Source organism: Penicillium manginii (genome assembly GCF_028828005.1).
Source record: "Penicillium manginii strain IBT 31320 chromosome Unknown utg000002l:1.0-5564898.0:1.0-5567710.0, whole genome shotgun sequence".
NCBI classification, from domain to species: Eukaryota; Fungi; Ascomycota; class Eurotiomycetes; order Eurotiales; family Aspergillaceae; genus Penicillium; species Penicillium manginii.
The window spans coordinates 4,687,600-4,708,281 of NW_026643103.1; the positions used below are offsets into that span (position 1 = coordinate 4,687,600).

At 48.2% G+C, this 20,682-nt stretch overlaps 12 protein-coding genes across 12 annotated transcripts; 8 read left to right on the top strand and 4 right to left on the bottom strand.

Annotated features, from left to right (window-relative positions):
• Positions 1 to 873: 873 nt before the first annotated feature.
• Positions 874 to 3,277, top strand: N7533_003045 (Zn(II)2Cys6 transcription factor domain-containing protein; the record flags this gene model as incomplete). The annotated part of the gene is made up of 3 exons (XM_057099695.1): positions 874 to 2,338; positions 2,397 to 2,705; positions 2,760 to 3,277. 3 exons carry the CDS (start codon positions 874 to 876, stop codon positions 3,275 to 3,277), a joined length of 2,292 nt encoding a protein of 763 aa, XP_056964831.1.
• Positions 3,278 to 3,527: 250 nt separating this feature from the next.
• On the top strand, positions 3,528 to 4,607 carry N7533_003046 (Zn(II)2Cys6 transcription factor domain-containing protein; the record flags this gene model as incomplete). The annotated part of the gene is made up of 1 exon (XM_057099696.1): positions 3,528 to 4,607. One exon carries the CDS (start codon positions 3,528 to 3,530, stop codon positions 4,605 to 4,607), a length of 1,080 nt encoding a protein of 359 aa, XP_056964832.1.
• A 158-nt stretch (positions 4,608 to 4,765) lies between these two features.
• N7533_003047 (uncharacterized protein) lies at positions 4,766 to 5,847 on the top strand (the record flags this gene model as incomplete). Its single annotated transcript, XM_057099697.1, has 2 exons — positions 4,766 to 5,673; positions 5,727 to 5,847. 2 exons carry the CDS (start codon positions 4,766 to 4,768, stop codon positions 5,845 to 5,847), a joined length of 1,029 nt encoding a protein of 342 aa, XP_056964833.1.
• Positions 5,848 to 5,936: 89 nt separating this feature from the next.
• Positions 5,937 to 6,896, bottom strand: N7533_003048 (uncharacterized protein; the record flags this gene model as incomplete). Its single annotated transcript, XM_057099698.1, has 1 exon — positions 5,937 to 6,896. One exon carries the CDS (start codon positions 6,894 to 6,896, stop codon positions 5,937 to 5,939), a length of 960 nt encoding a protein of 319 aa, XP_056964834.1.
• A 708-nt stretch (positions 6,897 to 7,604) lies between these two features.
• Positions 7,605 to 8,748, top strand: N7533_003049 (isopenicillin N synthase family dioxygenase; the record flags this gene model as incomplete). Its single annotated transcript, XM_057099699.1, has 2 exons — positions 7,605 to 7,673; positions 7,753 to 8,748. The coding sequence occupies 2 exons, from the start codon at positions 7,605 to 7,607 to the stop codon at positions 8,746 to 8,748; spliced, it is 1,065 nt and encodes a 354-aa protein (XP_056964835.1).
• Positions 8,749 to 8,973: 225 nt separating this feature from the next.
• Positions 8,974 to 9,952, bottom strand: N7533_003050 (SDR family NAD(P)-dependent oxidoreductase; the record flags this gene model as incomplete). The annotated part of the gene is made up of 2 exons (XM_057099700.1): positions 8,974 to 9,812; positions 9,880 to 9,952. The coding sequence occupies 2 exons, from the start codon at positions 9,950 to 9,952 to the stop codon at positions 8,974 to 8,976; spliced, it is 912 nt and encodes a 303-aa protein (XP_056964836.1).
• A 1,476-nt stretch (positions 9,953 to 11,428) lies between these two features.
• On the top strand, positions 11,429 to 12,863 carry N7533_003051 (ferritin-like domain-containing protein; the record flags this gene model as incomplete). Its single annotated transcript, XM_057099701.1, has 2 exons — positions 11,429 to 11,824; positions 11,886 to 12,863. 2 exons carry the CDS (start codon positions 11,429 to 11,431, stop codon positions 12,861 to 12,863), a joined length of 1,374 nt encoding a protein of 457 aa, XP_056964837.1.
• A 427-nt stretch (positions 12,864 to 13,290) lies between these two features.
• Positions 13,291 to 14,289, bottom strand: N7533_003052 (uncharacterized protein; the record flags this gene model as incomplete). Its single annotated transcript, XM_057099702.1, has 1 exon — positions 13,291 to 14,289. One exon carries the CDS (start codon positions 14,287 to 14,289, stop codon positions 13,291 to 13,293), a length of 999 nt encoding a protein of 332 aa, XP_056964838.1.
• Positions 14,290 to 14,861: 572 nt separating this feature from the next.
• Positions 14,862 to 15,179, top strand: N7533_003053 (uncharacterized protein; the record flags this gene model as incomplete). Its single annotated transcript, XM_057099703.1, has 1 exon — positions 14,862 to 15,179. One exon carries the CDS (start codon positions 14,862 to 14,864, stop codon positions 15,177 to 15,179), a length of 318 nt encoding a protein of 105 aa, XP_056964839.1.
• A 540-nt stretch (positions 15,180 to 15,719) lies between these two features.
• Positions 15,720 to 16,933, top strand: N7533_003054 (amidohydrolase family protein; the record flags this gene model as incomplete). Its single annotated transcript, XM_057099704.1, has 2 exons — positions 15,720 to 16,710; positions 16,773 to 16,933. The coding sequence occupies 2 exons, from the start codon at positions 15,720 to 15,722 to the stop codon at positions 16,931 to 16,933; spliced, it is 1,152 nt and encodes a 383-aa protein (XP_056964840.1).
• A 155-nt stretch (positions 16,934 to 17,088) lies between these two features.
• On the bottom strand, positions 17,089 to 18,725 carry N7533_003055 (uncharacterized protein; the record flags this gene model as incomplete). Its single annotated transcript, XM_057099705.1, has 3 exons — positions 17,089 to 18,146; positions 18,196 to 18,576; positions 18,638 to 18,725. The coding sequence occupies 3 exons, from the start codon at positions 18,723 to 18,725 to the stop codon at positions 17,089 to 17,091; spliced, it is 1,527 nt and encodes a 508-aa protein (XP_056964841.1).
• A 639-nt stretch (positions 18,726 to 19,364) lies between these two features.
• On the top strand, positions 19,365 to 20,624 carry N7533_003056 (putative cell cycle control protein (Cwf23); the record flags this gene model as incomplete). Its single annotated transcript, XM_057099706.1, has 1 exon — positions 19,365 to 20,624. The coding sequence occupies one exon, from the start codon at positions 19,365 to 19,367 to the stop codon at positions 20,622 to 20,624; it is 1,260 nt and encodes a 419-aa protein (XP_056964842.1).
• Between the last annotated feature and the right edge of the window lie 58 nt (positions 20,625 to 20,682).

Here is a 20,682-nt window from a genome sequence, read left to right on the forward strand (position 1 = left end):
CCCTGGACCTTAAATAGCTCGTGAGAATCCAGTCTGAGTACCTTGTGAAAAATATCTCGAGAATCAGATCATCATCATCATCATCATGCCAGTGAATTTCCCGCCAACCCCAATCTCCGAAACCTCCTCTCACACTGGGCAGTGCCATTGTGGCACAGTGCGCTTCAAGTTCACTATATCTCCCCCTCTTTCTCAGTACCCCGTGAATGCATGCAATTGTTCGATTTGCACTAAAAATGGATATTTGCTCGCTTACCCATCTCGAAAGAACTTTGCTTTTGAAAAGGGTCAAGATTCGCTGAAGGAGTATCAATTCGCCACGAAAAAAGTTTGGCACCAATTTTGTGGAGAGTGTGGGAGTAGCTGCTTCATTCGCATTCCAGATAACTTCCCTGTCGTCTCAGAGGGCGTGGATCCTGTGATTGCTGTGAATGTAAGTTTACTCCATTCCGATCGCATTAGCGCTTTGATTTTAATGAAATGTAGGTGCGAATGTTAGATGATTATGACTACGAAAAGTTGCAGCTCAACAAAGTGGATGGAAGGTCGAGGTGATCAGACTGGGGTAAATCATCCCTTGAGATATAAAATAGTTTCATGAAGGATCTTCTATACCTCTATGACATTGTAGTCTTTCCACTTAGAATTCGGTCTTTCTGGTGGGGAATTGGCTGAGGTGATGCGTCATGATTCAGGCACCAAGGCATGACATCGGATCTGATCTGCTTGGATCAGAATAGCCGGAACGAACTAACTTCCGACCATATCATGCGAGGGTTTCGGTCTTGAGGCTGGCAACAGTCTCATCTAAAATTAGTAGTAAGCCTAGACAGGGGGTGAATATTCCTCTCCATTCGATTTGCTCTGCCCGACATGTCGATTCAAGGGGTTGGCACCCCGTCGGAGCCGCAGCGTCGACAGAATTCTAGCTGCGATCCGTGCAGGCGCTCCAAACGCCGCTGCTTTTTCTCCTCTCATTCTTTCACCGACACAAATGCCTCGTGTGCCAATTGCACACGGCTCGGGCATACATGTACATTTGATTTCGCCTCTTCCCGGTTGAACTCTCGAACAAAGAAACGACAACGCCAAGATAGTTCAAGGCCCGACCAAACTCCAACCTATATCGAACAAATTCCCTTTGATGACTCGGTGGATACGTCTCGAAGATCCCCGAATAGTACATCGGAATTCATCTCTACAGATACCCAAGATGATTTCGTTGCGTGGCTCAATTTTGACATCGATGATTACTTGGCAAGTGACTTGCACTCTACCAATGCAGCCGAGCCAGTGTTGCCAGACCCGAAAATCTCATCTGAATCACAAAACGAAAGAAAACCTTCTATTCTACCAACGGGGTCACAATCATTACAGCGCCTCTCCTGTCTAGAATTCCTACCTGGAAGTTCGCCCCGCAGCCCTATTCATTTGTTGAATTCAAAATTAGACGCTAGCATCCTTGATGAACGACTGATCAGCATATACGAAGCGATTCTAACTGGCTCTGCGGAGCGATTCCTCGATTGCGATACTAATCTATACGCAACGGGAATTCGTTACGAGATAGAAAACGGCGGGCATGAAAGTTCGAATGAGCCAACACCAGCGACGTATTCATCCCCCTCAGATAAGAATGGAACGAGTTCTCCTTTGAATCCCCTGAATACGTCGGGGCAATTGCAGACTAGGATGAAACCAGACTTCTCTGGGGAGCAGACGCACAGAGAAGCCAGCAGCATGACGATTGTGGGATGTGCAAGATTCCTCGACCATTTCGGGGATCTTTATGGAAACAGACTGAGTCAGGCTTCGAAAAAAAGGTCCGATACAGCCCTTAGAGCTGCACTGCGATTATTCGCTCTACAGTGGCTACCTAGTACTGGGTCTGAAATAGACCGTCGAACTTCTCCAAGGGAGGCCGCCATTGCCAGACTTCATGATAAAATGCCACTGCGGAGCTCTCCATGTGAATTTTATACCGATGCATGGCATCAGGCCCGTATGGCCATCGATGAAGCACGGTCTGTTCGGTCTTTTCGGGCTGTGTTTGCAAGCTTTATCTTCGACGGAACCGCCATTCCAATGAGCGCTCGCAATAATACAAGCGAGGCATTGATAGAACATGAATTCCTCAATATTGGTCTGCAGAAGCTACATGAACTAGATGAGCTTGTACAGAATTATTGCGCTGCCCTAGGACCATTGTCTCAGTACGGTGCTCTTGCAGAAACCAGCCTCACTCTAGTGCGCTGGAGTGGATACATTCGTGACACCGGGGCTGCTTTGACATCAGATCACCAGTGTCGACTTCCCGATCCTCTTCGTGATATGAATAGTAAGCTCAAAAACAAACCAGTAACAGTCTATTAGAGTGCAGTGCTAAGACCTCTCAGCATTTGATCGTGACAACTCAGCCCCGCCATCGTTTTTCTCCAAGAGTCCGAAAGAGTGCGACCGCGAAATCCCTGGAATATGTCGAATGATGGCAGCGGAAGCTTTCTTTATTTGGAGACGGATTGCGGATTTAAAGAACGATCGTCGATGTTCCTACAATCATCCCCGGAGTCTTGATTCCGAAATTCTTGATTCAGTCAATTCTGTGGAAAATTTTATTGAAACTTTCAATAAAAAAGTCCGACCATTCATCGAACGATGCAGAGCAATGTTCTACAATCTTTCTCTGCCATCAAGGGTATCCTGCGGTATGGTCCTACCATCTCGCCATACAACTCCCCTTCACTAACGAGTGGTAATAGTCTCCCTTATCGTGCCATGGGATATGGGGGTCCTTGTTCTTGCAGAATCTCTAAGAGCTGACATCAATGGTATTATCAACGAGTCTGGTCAGAACTTCGGTCAACCTATACGAAGATATCAACGCGAAGCAGCTTTCTCGGTCGCACAAACAGCTAGACGGGTTCTTGATTTACCTATAGAAGAGGCATTTAATCTTCAGAACGGCCTTGCATCTGAAGCCCCGATTACCGCCTATCATGTTACCCCAAGGATAATGACAACGGCTATCGAGAAAGCCGTGGTATACTTTGCCCGACTCCAAGTTTCTAAGGTGGCTGGAATTGGGAATTTCAAAAATAGGGCAGATCCTATCCCAGATGATCTCTGTCATGAACAGATTGATTGTCTCATGAAAGGCCTTCTATCTCTGGATGTAACTATTGGAGGATCTCAAGAAGCTGGCCAGGTTTTGAAGTCTTTATTGCATGAGTATGGGGATATCGTATCAGAATGCTGGTCTAATGATTTCGATACATAGGAGATGGGACAGATGTATAATGAATCAACTTCACTCTCAATGGAAAAACAAATTCTGACAATTAGCGCTGTTCCTAGACACTGCATTTAATCTTATTTCCATCTGCCTTGCGTGTCCGATGAAGCCCCGAGGAGGCTCCACTTGTCTCCGAACTCCACATTTCTCCCCATAAACGTTCCGAATCAAACAACTACATCTCCCATCATCAAAGTAATGATTATTATCACATGAAACCATGGTCACCGAAAATATGGGAAACCGTCGGTCGGCATGCGACCGGTGCAGGCGACACAAGCTCCGCTGCGAGCGTGGCCATGCAGTGCAGTGCCGCCGGTGCGAAAAGATCAACGCCGAATGCCTCACAAGCCCTGCTCTCAGATCCGGTCGCCCTCAACAGTTGAGTGGTGCGGATGACCCCGATATTCAATCCTTCAATGGACCCTTCAATGGGTATGAAGAGCTCCCTTCCGTGATTTCTACGCTAGATGTAAGCCTGCTTCCGTTGGCCTCTCCCCCTGAAATCAATATCTCCGAGTCGGACTCGGCCTTGCCGCAACTCATTTCTCCCACCAATTTGGACGATTTCAGCCACTTCTGGCCCCAAAACTTTGGCCAAAACCTTGCTTTAGCCGCGGTGCCTGGTACTGTGCCTGTAACTCCACCTTCCGAGACGCAGGGCGATTGCCTGAGAAAACTAGGTGATCTTCAAGCCGCTGTTATTGGCGACCTCGAGAATGTCAAGTCTTGCATTACTGCCGATAAATGCCCCGAGGCACTTGATTCATCGGACTTGAACCCTGTGACTAGTCAAAATATCATGATCGGGCGCATGCTAGACCATTCCACGTCTTTGATTGACATATTGAATCATTTTCAGCCACACGCCAACTCTGCGCCGTTTGAATTGACGTGTGATACACCGACCATGTTTGTGCTGCTTTCATGTTACATTGGCTTGGTACGAATCTATCGAACGATTTTATCTTGCGTACTGGATTGTCTCCCAATTCTTCTGGGAATACAACATCCGATACCCCAATTGTTCCCCGGTATGAACCTCGGAGGCTTCAAATTGGAGGCTCGACTTGATATCCAAGTAAAGATTCTCGTACAAATAAGCGAAGACATGCTAGGAAAGATTGAATCAAGATTTGGCCTTGTTGATAATATCTTTCAGCCTACGGGAGTGGTGCTGACCCAGGGCAAAGCAGCTCGAATGTTATCCACCATGTTGGAAGAAGAGGCCAATGAGCAACCTCCACTATACCAGCCCAGGGGACACTGCGATTCTCTAAGATCTATTCTCGATAGGCTAAAGAACTCTGTCTAAGAGTAAATTTTGATGAACATGTGTTTAGTGTGACTTCGGAACATTTCTCGGACTTGCCAAGTCAACCCTATAAAAGGCATTTCCACCGATGGCTTCAAGTGACTTTTCAGAATTCATTCGTCTGGCAAAATATTTCTTGCTATTCAGAGAAGTTAGCAATGGCCTCAACACCACCCGACGGGGAAGCAGCGATGGTATGGTGGTCCAGACGCCATCCTCCAGCAAATCCCACCGAGTCTTTTGCTGGAAAGACAGTTCTCATTACCGGAGCCAATGCTGGACTTGGATTTGAAGCCTCACTCAAATTCGCTGCACTGGGTGCTTCTCGTCTTATATTCGGCGTTCGGACTCTCTGGAAAGGCGAAGAGGCTCGTTCTAAGATATGCCAGCAGACCGGATATAGCAAGGACAACATTCATCTATATGAGCTTGACATGAGCACATTTGATTCTGTTAAACGATTCGCTGTGGCCATCTCCAGAGAAGAGAGAATCGACATTGCCATTTTAAACGCAGGCGTCGTATCGCCATCATTTCGCCTCAGCCCGGAAGGTTACGAGATGACAGTTCAGGTCATGGTTCTATCTACGGCGCTGCTGGCAATTTTGATTATTCCACAACTTCGGAAATCGGCCATGATAGCCAAAACTCCGGCCCACCTCGAAATAGTGGCAAGCATTGCTTCTCGTTCCGCTAAGATCGATTGTTTCTCTCAAAGCAACGACGCAATCTTGAACCAGGTCAACCAAGCCAAATTCTTTGGTGTACAACGACAATACCAAATTGCGAAACTGTTTCAAATGTACATTTTGGAGGGACTGGTACAAGGGACAAGGTCAATTGAATGCGACCCAGGTGATCCTGGCATTATCATCAATGCGGTTTGCCCTGGACCTTGCAAAACAACCATAGGTCGCGATTTCTCTACCATCTTGCAGGTTCCAATGCTCATACTCCAATCTATCTTCTTCCGTACAGCCGAACAGGGGGCAAGGAGTTATGTTAGCGGTGCAATTCTGGGTCCTGAGTGTCATGGAAAGCTATGGAACTCTGATATATTCCTCGAGTATGTTCAACACCAAGAAGGTTATCGATTATCTTTGCTAATCAGGGATATAGCATGGGGGAATCGTGTACAAGCGTACAGGGAAAAGCCACTCAGAAGAAGGTATGGCAGGAGATCGTGGAGGTGCTGCGACCACACGCGCCGGAAGAAATATTGAAACCTTATGTGCTTTGAGGTATTACAGGGAGAGAAATTTCCGAAACCAAGGCAATGCAATGTACAAAATTGGCCAGGGTCATGCTCCGTCACCGAGTGCGAACAAATCAAACAATCCCATATCCTTTCCACCAAACGCCCCAAATTAAGGGACCCAGTGCACCCAGTACCGCTGGGCCGAAAGACAATTCCAGAACAAACCAAATCCAGACCGTTCCATATGCAGGTGCCTTTTTCATAACAGCGTAATAGGGTTCTCCATTCGTGACGGTAATCAGATGGACACCAAGCATGATAGCGATTGGTAGAAAGACGAGTGTGCGAATAGAGGGTGGAAATATTAATCGTCGTAAGAAGGAGAATGTGAATTTGTCTCGAGTCATAGGGATGAGCGAGATGGGCTGCGCACTTTCGGCCAGAAGATTGGACGTGCTCCGTAGTCGGAAGGAAAAGATGTGGCCGTGGACAAGATGCACCAGGAGTGTCAAGAGGGGAAAGGTAAACATGACGGAATCCTTCATCGTGCGAACAGCATCCGTTGATTCGGCATATTGGTATGCGGCTAGGTAGGAGAGTGTGCCGTGGAGTGTTGTGAGGGGCATCGAAAGGAGGACGGTGTCGATGAAGGGCGGGAGGGGTTCATCGACGTCGCTATCCTCATCATTTGCGTCGCTATTAATAGGCGATTGGACTCTGCGACCAGCTTCAGATTTCTGTGAGCCTCCACCCACCAGCTCATCGTTGACAATGTTGCCGTCCGCATCGACAATGTTCCCAGACGCGTCGACAGTTACGAACCGCGTTCCCTTCCCCATGGGCGGTAATTCTTGTCCGATCGGTATTCCCGGCATTCCTCTCGCCTTGTTTGCCTTGTCTGCCTGTGTCTGGAGCTCATTTTGGCGCTCTGCGATGATATCATATAGTGTTCGCTCGCTGGCTTTCTGGGGTGGGTTATCGCGTGGTGGATGAGCAAGAGGGATATCGATATCGGAGACTGGCGTTGTTGATGATGGTGAAGATGTTGCCGCTGCAGCACGGCGCTGCCTTCGATTCCTGGGTGTGTCCATGATGGTGAAGTTGGGAGTGGGGAAGAATTAAAGATTGAAGATTGAAGATTGTAGATCAGGGTGAGCTGGCCGGAGAGCAAAAGTCGAGGATCGGCGGATCGGCGTTTAACCGGAGTTAAGAGGGCACTATACAGTCACCCTACGGTATTAATATTGATGAATCAATGGATCTCTCAATTTCTGAATCATTTCTTGAGCCTCTGCCTCTAAACACCTTTTCTCCAATGAAAAAAATAGAACAACTTAATTCCTTAATTTTCCATCTGTGAATTGTCTGGTCTTACGTATTGCTAACCAGAATAGCTACTACTGAGCCTGGTCCAACACAGTCTCTGGGCAGACCAGTCAGTTTGACGATGCAACCCCGGCCCTTTGATTCATACGGATAAAGTTTTCCATGAATAGAATATCCCGAGAGCCCATTCAGGCAGACCGAGCACAGGTAGAAGATCATCTGCATCGCCCATGCAGTCCCATGGGCGGGGAAGCGGTGGCACATTTGCCTCCGCGCGCAGCTTATCAGCGGCCAAGAGGCCTCAGCACGGGACCAGCAATCAATCACACAAGGTGAAGGTCCTCTGTGCATATCTAGTTGCAAGTAGTCTTCTTATCTTCCAAGGTTCATCCCCTCTCACTGACTCGTCCATTTCCCCTCTCCAATCATCTCCTCAACGAACCCGGCCCCCCATCGTCGACGTATTCGGTATCATGACCAACACCTCTCAAGAGATGCACCCTGCATCTATGGGCGTGAACAAGGATGATTTGGTGATTCCCGTAAATCCACCCTTGAGATTGATCTTCGGTGGAGCTGAGATGCTAGGATAATGAAAGAGCTTACTCAAGACGCCTCTAGCTGATAGACTTTGGTCCCTTTTTTTGGGGAACCCCGTCAGACAAGCATGCCGTCGCCCTATCTATCACCGAGGCGTTCAAGACCTCGGGATTTCTCTACTTGAAGAATCACGGAATACCACCATCGGTCGTGTCTCAAGTGTTCGCTTCTTCTGCTCGATTCTTCGATCGCCCCCAGGATCAGAAAAACGGTTTAGGATGGACAACCCCACAATCAAATCGTGGATACGTTGCTATTGGGAGAGAGAAGCTCGCTCCTCTTGATGAAACAGACGACATAAATAATCGCCGGAAGTCTGTACCTGACATTAAAGAGACTATGGAAATTGGCCGGGAGGGCGTAGATGGTTTGCCGAACCGCTGGCCCGACCATCTCGATGAGGAAGGCAAGAAGTTCAAGGAAACGATGCTTGGGTTTTTTGAGATGTGCAAACATCTACACAAGCAGGTCATGAGCTCCATCGCCCTTGGCATGAACCTTCCCGAGCACTTTTTCGACGAATTTGTAAGTGGTGGTGATAATAATCTTCGCCTTTTGCATTATCCCCCAGTCCACAAGGATGTCTTTAAGAGGAACCCCGAGCAAGTTCGCGCCGGTGAACATAGTGATTATGGCTCAGTTACACTGCTTTTCCAAGATCGACATGGGGGCTTGCAAGTGCGAAGTCCTAGGGGATCGTTTGTTGACGCCACTCCAATTGCTGATACAATCGTGATCAATGCCGGCGACCTACTCGCGCGCTGGTCAAACGATACCATCAAGAGTACCCGCCATCGAGTAATACAACCACCCAAGCCCGAGGGCGGAAAGAGTGATGATAGTTTGGTCGATACGTACCCTTCGCGTTATAGCATTGCGTACTTCTGCAACCCCAACAACGACAAGGTCATCAAAGCCCTACCGGGAACATACGGTGAAGATATCCATGTTGCGAAGAAGTACACAGACGTCACTGCGGGCGAATATCTAGTCCAGCGACTGACAGAGACATACTGATCAGTAATCTCGCGGTATTTTTCGCCAGAATCCTTGCAGTCCATTCTCGATGAGACACCAAATGTCGGTGAGACTTCATGTCGATTGCGGACTTAGTCTTTTTAAACAGTGCAGCACATTTATTCATTTATTTATCAAGAATATCTATACTAGATAATAACCTTTAAACAGCGGCAGTAAATCATGTAAACTCAACTCTGACTGATGCAGGGCAGTCAGAGGTCCCTAGTAAGTGTTGGGGACTACGCTAACCCGACCACCATCGGTGAGCATGATGGCGCCATTCAAGTAACCACCTGAGGCACTCGCCATCCAGATAATTAGACCAGCAAAGTCTTCCTCGCCTCCACTGCGTCTTATAGGGATCATTTCTCGCGGGAACGAGCCTTCGTGAACTCCGCTGCCTTCGATGCCCTTATCTTCGAAAATATGGTTGGCCATGTCGGACTGGTAGAGACCAGGTGCGATGCCGTTCACCCGAATATCATAATCAGCAAGAGTAGTAGCGAGCATCTTGACCAGATGGGTGGTGGCAGATTTAGACGCGTTGTATGCAAAACTGAAAGGCACTTTGCGAATAAATCCTGCGATCGAGCTCGTAATGACGACCTGTGCAGTTGGAGGGGTCAACACCCCCGCTTGAGGTGCCGGCCGCCGCTTGTTTGCTGCTTCCAGCAATGGCAAAAACGCCAGCACGGTGTAATAAGATCCAGTGACATTGACATTCAACACATCGGTGAATGCCTCCATTGGTTTACTAAACAATTCCTCGCGTAGCTCGGTCAGAGAAGGAGGGGTCCCATCTGGTTTCTGGGACGGTCGCATCAATGGTCCTAGAACTCCACCATTGGCAAACAGAATGTCAACGTGGGTGGTCTGCTCAGAGACAGCCTTGTATGCGGCTTCGAGAGACTCTTTAGAGGTCACATCGCACTGAACAGGGATGACCACGCCGGGAGTAGATTGAGCGGCTGTCTCCTCCAGGGCATTGACACGACGTCCAAGGACAAACACCTTCGCGGCACCATTGACCGCTAGAGCGCGGGCCATGGTCCGGCCGAGACCTGTTCAAGAACAGAATCGAATTAGCATCCATCTTCATTCTTGAAGTATTTGGAGGTTATGTCTTACCACTACCTCCACCGGTAATGACGACCACGCGGTCCTGGACTGAGTACAGATTGGAAGCAAGAAGATTGGACATTTTGCAAGTGATGTATTTGCAGGAGAATACAAGGGATGGATTACGAATTAGAAGTCCTGGAGAAGATGTGCACTTCCTATCAGTGCATGTGTTAGGCTTCCCCGCGAACGCTTTCCCCCACCGGATCCCGAGGTCGGCGCATCGCCGATCTGACCCCATAGGTACCCAGGTGTCCAATGCAAATAAATAAACTTGGACCAACAGATTACCCGATGGGCTACTGTTTTGACTTCGGGGTTCTTGCCGATCTGTCGATTCTAGCCCATCAAATAATTCATTTTCAGAATGTTAATTCTCCAAGCAGTGCAAAGATCATTGTCAGTATCTGCCATGGCCACCTGGACAGTCTTCCGTACTTCACGAAACACCGACCAAGATTCAGAGCTACCAAGAAGGAGAATATCAGAGGAGGTCGAGCAAGTGAATAATGATATTGCCAGGCTACTTTCGGTCCTAAATTAACAAGACCTCCCTAATAATATCAGGTACGTCTGACATCAGGATAGGAGGCAACTGCGGAATGTTTATAATTGAATACATCCAGAATTCCCCACCCTACGTTCCTGGTCCGTGATCCGAAGTATCCGGGATCGGGCTTTATTTCCATCACCAACAGTTGCCTGGGCGGAACCGCGTACGCAGGTCGACGTCATTACCGAGATCATCCGTCGTTCCACAAGACTTTGACAAAAGAAGTTCAAAGTCTAGATTTCCAGACATCATGTATCAGCTCACTTACCGTAAATCCTATTCCCAAAGGCTCAATTGTTCAATATTGCTTCTATCATGCAAAAAGAGTCAAGCAGACTGTGACCTCCTAGGAGCTCCGATATCTCCGGTCACTCCCATGTGGGACCACTAACTTTGAAAATTGGAGCTTAATTATGAGGGGTAACTTACTATATCCATGGTGCCTGGTTTCGCTATCCAATCAAACCCAAGTGCTGCTGTCAGAGCTATGAAAAATATAGCCCCTCATACGATGAGGTATCATCCTGGTCATTGGGCACAGCGATTATCACAGGACGATCACTCCTGAAACATTCTCATCTTGAGAATCATAGACTGGTCAAGAATCTTGAATAATATAAGACTAACTTTGATTTGAATACTATATTGCTACATTTTTAGCTATATCAGAGTCAAGTCTACAACTCCGGCTTGGTGGTACCGATCCATGACTGGTCTATACTTGAGGTTAAAACATCCGGCTTAGCCTGCCCAGGTGACTATCCGGTAGTCTTGTCAGTTACGTCAATTATATGCCACAAATTAATAGTAAGGTGCCAATGTGATTGCTTGTTGGTGTATATATATCCTCGCATGCCTCCAGTTCCGTCTGGTGAACCACTCATCTGCAGCACTCACCTTTGCAATCGAGTGTTCCGAGTCGCAGCAACTTGAACTTGAAGATTTTATCACCGCGGGATACACTCCAGGGCTGGAATAGTATATCATTGTTTATGTGCAGCTAAAATGCCGGGTCTTTTGCTTCTACTACTGAGCCTACAACTAGTACTGGGCTCACTCCCTTTCACATTTGCATCACCCCACAAGAAGTCGCATCATACAACTACGGATTTGGATTCGGTATCCGAGGCTTTGATTACCGGGCCTTCGATGCGATCACATCCTAGCTCCCAGCCGCACACTCCATTCAGTGAAACTCCATCAACCACCGGTGCTCTGACTGCCACCTCAGTTGGAAAGGGCATTTCTGGCGAGGAAGTCCTCCCAGCAGCTACTACTTACCCTAGCGATGGAAAACTTTACAATGCCGAGCCCGGCCCTTATATTCCTGCGGGAGGGGTCGGGACAAATGGATCCATTCCAGTGTACAATGCCAAGAGTGACTTCGACTATGAATCTCTTGTACGTATTCATCCTATCGGTGGACATGAAATGCAGAACTTGTATTGATACAAAGCAACAGGCACTTGCGTTGTATCAGGAATGGATTGAGCTTGATCTTTTCCAGGATGGACTGCAACGCTTTTCGGTAGAAGACTTCAAATCCGCTGGTCTGTCCTCCACAGATCGGGATCTAATTGCCTTCATGGCGCAGCAAGAGGTTGGACATGCAACAATGCTGAGCAATATTCTCGGTGCCCATGCTCCACAACAATGCACCTACCATTATCCCTACCGCAATGTAACAGAGTTTCTCGATCTCTGTCAAGAAATCACTCGCTTTGGTGAAGCTGGGGTTTATGGATTTCTGGCCCATCTGGATTCCCGAGAGGCAGCCACGCTATTGACGCAATCAGTCACAACCGAAGCGCGGCAGCAATTGATCTTTCGCCAGTTCCTAGGGCTCTTCCCCATGCCCGAATGTTTCGAGACCGGTATCCCCCAGTCATGGGCATGGACACTGCTGGCACCATATATAAGTTCATGCCCTTCTAACCAGACCCGCTTGGGTTGGCAGAACTTTCCAGAGCTCAGGATAATCGACCAACCTGCCATTTTGAATTTAAGTTCAAATAATTCGAACAGCACGGTCAGCAGCATTTCCCGTCGTCACTTGTATCGCCGCAACTGGAAATGCAGATATGCACCAGAGAGTTATCCAGCTCTCTCTTTCCCTGGTCGTCAAGTTATATTGCAATGGGATAGCCCGGGTTCGGAAATTGGCCCCAATAACAGCTATATCACCACATCACAGGCAACTAGACCCAAGTATGTTGTCTGGGTATCTCAGCTCAATGTGACCTACACGCCGCTGCGTATTGGGCATGGATCTCGCGGCTACACTCACCAACCCAATCTGGAGACCTACCAGGGCGACCCCGCGATTAACGGTACTATGTTCATTGCCATCACCGACCATGATCCATATTTGACGCCATTCAATCTGAGTCTGATCAATCCTCATGTCATTGCGGGTCCTGCTATCTATCAGGCTGGTTAGTTAATACCAGAATGGAGTCACAGCCCTTGGGGTAGGATGTTTTCGGCGGCAAGAGCCCGGGAATATGAATCTTGTTTTGTGATTTCCAATGTTGTGATTTCAATTTGATGGATCGAATTCAAAAAAGTAGCATTATTTCCTTTTTTTTTTTCAAGATCTTCAAGGTCATCTGGAATTTTACTCCGTCTTGCTTAATGTACGTCACTGTAGTTGCGTGGCACATACGGCCATCCAGTTGCCGTGATTTTTTTTTGCTGCCCAGGTGAAGCGCTATTTATTTGATTGCTCGTTTCTTGCAGATATTGATGCCACGCGAGAATATTCCGGTCAGAAACATGCGATCCATCTTGACATCATGCACCGCGATTGTAGTGGAGGGCATGAGCTCGCCATCTTCGTCCGTGATCAAAAAATAGGCTTGATATCCCTACTCTTCCGGTTGCCCTGCATTAATAGTTTCTCTTTTTGCTAAAAGCAGGGTTGCCCCAGGCACTGGATCCGGCGGGTTCGTTGACGTTTTCATCAGCTCTAGCGAGTCTGGGAATGCAGTAATCACGATGTTATCCTCTGCATTGACGGAAATTCGATCGATTCCCAGTGAATTTCTGAATGAATTCAAGAGTTTGAGTTCCCCAATCTCCATCTGATATACAAGAACTACCCCGGAGACGCCGGTAACGTATATGTGTTCCTGGCTATCGATTGCGATGCCATTTGCGTATCCCAAACCCTTGCTAGTAACCAGGCGGCATTCACCCGAATCTGTTTGGCATTCTGCTAGATTCGCATCGCCCACTACCTCTTTTCCGCCTCGAAAGGGTCCAACTTTTGTGACGTGATCGTTGATCACGAGAATCTCATTTCCGGCGGGGTCCACGGCTAGGTTGTTTGGGGAGTCCAATAACTCGCTTGATATCGTTTTGACGGGCACAAGAGCGCCAGCATCCTCGTCTAAATCAAACACTTCCACGTTATAGTTCTTTTTCTCATCTATGACTTCTCCCGTGTCTGTATCGACATATGGCTTGTGGTTAATCATCCAAAAACGAATCCGATCTCCGATGCGGCGTGCATCTAGTCTGTGAAGATCTAGCTCCCCTTCGAAGCCGCCTGCGATCTCTAAGCGATGCAGATTGTAAGCGTTATCTTGCCCGGGTGGCGAGTCAATCTCCATCACGCTGACATGATCTCTGTGTGCCATGGTTGGATAATCGGATTCGACCGAAGTATCTGCATGCGTTGAAAAATTGGAGCACGTTGCGTAGAGCTTTCGACTCCTGTGACCCAACCACAAGTGCTCGCAACCCTCCATGAGCGGATGTTCGAGGCGTGTACATCTCCAGGAGAAACCATCAACGTCCCGATCGGTTGAGTTGGGGGTTGATCTTTTGAAGGCAATATCATGGAGAAATATTTTGTAGATCATGGCGAGAATCAACACGAGAGCTTCGCCTGCTTGGCTGCAGGCTGACAGGAGCCATTATGAACAAAGGCTCGCATGTGGGAATCGGAATGGATGAGGATTTGTGTTGTGAAGCACCCGGGCAAGTCTGCCTTCCGGGGCCTCCTATGACTTGGGTAAGTCGATTGGCAGATCGTTTATGAGTTGACCAGGCTCTTCTCTGGCCCCTTTTCTTGTGGACCCTGCGGCTCCCCGCATGGGAAACGCAATGGACCCTGAAATACCGTATCCATCTGACAGGCGAACAGATCGGCTCTCGGTCATCATCAAAAGGAGCACCGGTACTAGGCTACATCTTGTAGTCTTCCAAGGTTGGTCAGAATGAAACAAGTAAACGGGGTGATTATAATATACAGCCCCACTACCACGCGCCATTAATAAGCATAAGCTCCCGCGGATCCTCGGCTCGTTGGCGGGACATGCCCCTCTTTATTCTGTACTCCTTCTTCCTTCTTTTCTTCCTCTCGACTTCAATCCATTTCAAGTTTTCTCCTATTTTCTCTCTTCAATTTCAAATCCTCAATCCTTCGCCCACCATGCCTTACCACGCTTCGGTCATGTACCCCAATGATGATGACATCACCTTTGATGAGACCTACTACCTGCAGACTCACATGCCTCTGGTGGAGTCAATCTGGAAGAAGTACGGCCTCATCAGCTGGAAGATTATCAAGTACACCACTGCCCTCGATGGCTCTCCTTCCAAGTTCCTGATTGCCGCCAACCTGGAATGGAAGAGTGAGGAGGATATCAAGTCTGCTCTGCAAGACCCCGAGACCCCCAAGATCTTTGCAGACATCCCCAACTTCACCAACAAGCAGCCCATCACTCTGGGTGGTTCCGCTCTCTCCTAAATTTGGAGAATCATTGATGTGAGCTTGAAGTATTATGATGCTCTAGATCGTGATCGTGCTAACATGAAGCTGAAGGGGTCAATGCTTCCTCCGCTCTGCGAAGCAATGCCGCATGATACCGATGCCATGATGAGACAACTGTTATGTTAGGTGGATAGAGATATTCCTTCGGATGATTTGTTCTATTCTGTCATTTCAATGCCGCATTTACTTACTTTAAGAAGTGCTTCAATTCAATTTTGTACAGGACTGTCTAGATTGGCAGCATGATCACAATATTCTTAGTTCTGTGTTGAAGAGTTGTATACTTCTACCCTGAAGAAAAGGCAAATGAAATTAAACTTAACAAAATTTCTTCCATGCTTCATTTCATGATAAGGAGCAGCTCTCGCCCAGCCTAATTACCAGAAATGCAACCATAACCCCCTTCCCCGCATGCTTCTGCACGTCTTATCTATGGCCGCAGCCCAACCATCCATAACAATCCTTTCCCTCTCCCCCATACTCCTACCATTTCTATTCAGTTTGATTTTCATCACTATGGCACGACCTTTCGTTGTAGATATCCACACCCATGTCTACCCTCCTTCGTACATGGCGATGCTTCGCGATCGCAAGACCGTGCCATACATTCATGACCCCAGCGACAATGGGACGCCCCGGTTGATAATCCTCTCATCCGACGATGACCCCGCAATCCCCATCGACCAGCGCGGTCGACCTGTGGACTCATCCTACTCAGATATCAACGTGAAACTGGATTTCATGAAAAAGCACGACATCGACTGCAGCGTGATCTCCCTCGCAAATCCATGGCTGGATTTCCTGTCTCCGGACGAGGCGCAGACATGGGCCCGCCTCATCAACGATGATCTCAACTCTGCTTGTGCGAATGTCAATCGCGCCGCTGATCCAGATAATGCCATTCCACTTCGGCAAAAAAGAACGCTCTTTGCGTTTGGCGCTTTGCCTTTGAGCGCGCCGACTGCGGATATCATCGTTGAGGAAATTCACCGAATCTCGAGTCTGGAGCATATCCGAGGTGTCATTATGGGGACATCGGGATTAGGCTCTGGTCTCGACGATGCGAATCTTGATCCGGTCTGGGCGGCACTGGAAGAGTCTCAGCAAGTTTTGTTCCTGCACCCACACTACGGTCTTCCCGATGAAGCATTTGGAGGACCCGAGATCACGGCCCGTTACGGCCATGTCCTCCCACTCGCCCTGGGCTTCCCACTTGAGACGACCATCGCTGTGACTCGAATGCTGCTGAGCAGGGTTTTTGATCGCTATCCCCGGTTGCGGATCTTGTTGGCTCATTCGGGTGGAACGCTCCCATTTCTGGCTGGAAGGATTGAGAGCTGTATTGCGCATGAGCGGAAATTCGAAGAGAATGGTGGAGACGTTCCTGGGCCCCAGAGGAGTATCTGGGAGATTCTCAAAACGAATATTTATCTTGATGCTGTCGTTTATGGCAAAGCTGGACTTCAAGCAGCTATCGCGGCTGGCAGTACCGATCGTTTGCTTTTTGGTGAGTTTGTGAAATGGGCGTCTTCGCTTCAAGTTGCAGCTTCTGACAGATTTAATCGCTAGGAACTGATCATCCATTCTTTCCTCCCCTCGGGGACGAAAATGCGAAGTGGCTAAGTGTCACTACCAACTATACGGCTATCGATGAGACATTCAAGGAAGACCTGGCTTCAGTTGCCGCAGTACTTGGAGATAACGCGGTACGCATTCTCGATCTTAAATAAGAGAGTGATAACTACGATCATCGGTCTAGCTATAGGCTTATCTTATATTCATCATGGGGTATAAGCGTAAATAATGACACACCATTTCCACGCACCTCGTCTCAAGCAATCAAGACTTTCGGTAAAATACCTAGTCACATCAAGTAGCCCAACAATCAATGATGTTCCACAATGCTGTTCAGCATATCCCATCCCACTAAAGACCATAGCTCCTGTGTAAACCATTCTGAAAAAGAGATATTTTCACCTCCATTGCTATCGCAATCTTGGGGTGGCGGCGTGGCTGGACGTTTCAAGCCATCCTGGAATAGCGGCTCATCCATCCCAAATATTGCTTGTAGAAGAGTCTTCTGGAGTTTAATCTTCACCTCCCGGACAAACTGTGCTTTTGTGGCCGAGTACTCGGGTGTGGAGGATGCCTCGTTGAGGAATAAGCCCTTGAGCAATTTGACAAGATAGCTCGCTTCGTATTTCCCAATATCCGGTGATATACCTTCCTGGTGCATTGAGGCGAGTCCTTCGGGTGGTTTCATTTCTGGACAAACTTCGTATGGTAACTGAAGGTCTTTAAAGACGAAAAGAGCCAACATCTTACCGACTCGGCCGAGGACGATGAAGAGAAATCCCTCCATGACTTTCTGGTCATCTTCTTTGGTCAGATCCAGTGACATCGCAATTCTGCATAGGAGCTCGGTCAATTCTTGAGGAACTTTATCTTCTCCTTTTGCTGGAACATGAGGATTGGTGATTGTCCGGACTCTTTTCTCTGTCTTGGATCTTCTGGCTTGAGTAGGAGCTGACTTTGGAAGCTGGTCGGGCTTTTCGATTTCAATTCTGGGCTTGGATATGGCCGTGCAATACTGAGTAAGACCAATCGTGATCGACTCAAAAAGACACACGATATAGTAAATGATTTGACCTTTGCCCTGCCCAGGTGTATCGCCTGTGTTGGAATTTTTGTGGAGCGCTCGGTATGCAAGATGAAAAGCAAGTTCCACACCTTCAAAAACAACACTGGTGCTTTTTCTCTCTGTAGTGACGGAGTTCTCTGGAATATGTTGGCATTTCAAATTGACTTCGAGTTGTATGAGGTCAAGAAAAGAGTGTTCTGCTTCTTTGCACAGTATCACGGCGTTGGTTGCAATGTTCTTTTCATTTCGTCTTTTTTGCAGGGCCCGCTGCATGTTACAGATTTGCCGCATAAATGAAGTCGCTGATGAAAATTAGCAGGTATAGAAGTCTGATTCGAGATGCGATCTTACTTCGTTTCTCATCATGTGTAGACTCTGCATTCTCTTGTTCGCCACCGGTGCTCTTTTGTGAAGGGTTCTTGGGGAAGTTGGACCGCGCTCGTTTGCTGTTGATCCTGGATGGAACGACAGGCTCAAGCGCGCCGGACGCTTTGCGTTTGGTTGAAAATGGAATGGCCGTATTGTCGCCAGAGGTGGTCAGTTTTGTTTTGGCAAGAAGACTCAAGTTGCGCTGTTCCAAGTCGTACATGGCGTTGAGCAACTTAGCGTGCTCGGCCTCCGACTTCTCGTAAGCGGATTTCCAGAAGTTGACACTGTCAAAGAACTTTTCTGGGCAAGACATATTCAATTCCTTTTGGGATTTGATGAACTTTCTGATCCGGGAGATGTAATCTGTTGTGGGGGGGCTTGTAAGTCTGCTGTAAGGTGAAGTACTGGCAATCGGGTCACTGACCTTTCAGTTCGGTTTCTGGAGGCTTGTCCTTGACAATGGCAAGTGCCAATGCCAAGTGAGCTCGGTCTGGTAGAAAAGTCCGATTCATCGCCCGGGGGCCTGTTGATGGAGCCATCCGTCTAGTTGAAGTCCACGCCCACGATTTAGAACTTGGGGAGACTCGGGACCTGCCAGATGTACACCTGGGCAGCGACTATAGCAGGAGAGCACGTGCCGAGCCGGGCTTCAATACTAATGAGTTACTACTAGTACTACTTGGAGATTTTCATTTGGTATAACACTGATCGAATCATGTTCAGGTTCAAGTGGGAATTTTGGAATGTGAAGATGCCATCATGCCTGGGCAGGTGGGCATGGACTTTGTTTGAAATTTTTAACCATGGATGTTCCATTATTTTCACAGAACTTGGTTATATAGTTCAAGCCCAACGCGTGCATTTTGGAGTTACTAGATCCAACCCAGCCACAGACGACCTAATAACAACCAAATAGAGCCTACTCATATACCTAGAGATTAATTAGCTTTTTGAACAGTTTGAGCAAACCAGAAGTTCAATTTCTCTAAAATATTGTTCCAAGTAAGAGAAAGAAACTCATATCAACTCTAAATGCGCCAGTGGAGACAACTGCGCCTTGGGCATCTATAGCCCACCGTAAAAATTCAATCAAGTCACCCAGTCCAATTCAAGCCTTTCCAAGCTCCGATTCATCACATAAATCCGCCAAGATGTCTACAGACGACCTCAAGGCGCACGCTGCGTCCAACCAGGATTTCTACGCCTTGCTAGATCTCTCGCCATCCGCAACAGATTCCGAGATCCGCCGCGGATACCGTAAAACAGCACTGAAATACCACCCCGATAAAATCGCAAACCCAACACCTGCAGACATCGAGAAGTTCCACCTGCTTCAGATCGCCAACGATGTTCTCTCAGATGCGTCGATCCGGCAACTTTATGATAATGCGCGCGAAGCACGATTGCGTAAGCAGCGCGAGCGTGAGCAAATGGGCGCGGCGAAGCGCAAGATGCGCGAGGATCTTGAAGCTGCTGAACGGGCTGGCGCTGCTGCTGCTGCAGGTCAAAGGGGCATGAAGAGGTCATGGGCTTCTGCTGATGATGACGCTGAGGTCAAATTACAACGGGAAATTGAGCGAATTGCGGAGGATGGGCGACGACGTCGTCGTGAGGCGGGGGATAAATTGAAGCGTGAGCTTGAGGAGGAAGAGCAGAAGGCTCAAGCGGAGGAGGAAGAGGCTCGCAAGGTCGCGGACCGTGGTTCCCAGCGCGTTGATCGGTCCCAGGATGGTGGCGCCAATGTTCCTGAACTCGATCGCACAGTCAAGGTGCGGTGGGAGCGAGAAGCGCTTGATCTCGACTCGGACCGGTTGAAAGCGCTTTTTGGGTCATTTGGAAAAGTGGAGGGAACTTTTATGCTCAAGGATAAGAGGAAGCGTGTTGAAGGGAAACGTGAGAAAGTTACACTTGCAACCGGCGCGGTTGTTTTTGAATCCATTGTGGGCGCGCACGCAGCCGTCTTGGACAGCGAGAAGAAGCTTCGCCAAGCTGGTGTCCCAGATGGGGATTGGGCTCATATCGACTCTGTCGAATGGGCATCTGGTACTCCTCCGGATCTTATACGCGGCGCCAGCGGCCGAAAGGCTGCCGAAGTTGTTCCACCCAAAGAAGATACTCCCCTTGAACAACAGAATTCTGCACCGTCTGCCACACAAGATAGCAAGTCATCCGAACGGCCGATAAAGCCTTCTTTCAGCTTTCCTGGCGTCACCTTGGGAGCTTCGAAATCTGACAAGACGCCCTCTTTTGGCTCTTTCGCGTCTGCAGCGACGTCTGGTAAAGGAATGCCTAGCTTCCAAGAGACTGTGATGATGCGCCTGAAGAATGCGCAGCGCGAAAAAGAACGAAAAGCTCTTGAAGATGAACTCGCCAAAGAAGACGAGGTAGCAGATGCGAATGGATCTAAATAGCATCGTGTTTTATATATTGATTAAAGATACCCCAGCCGACAAGTGGCTATGTTGATAA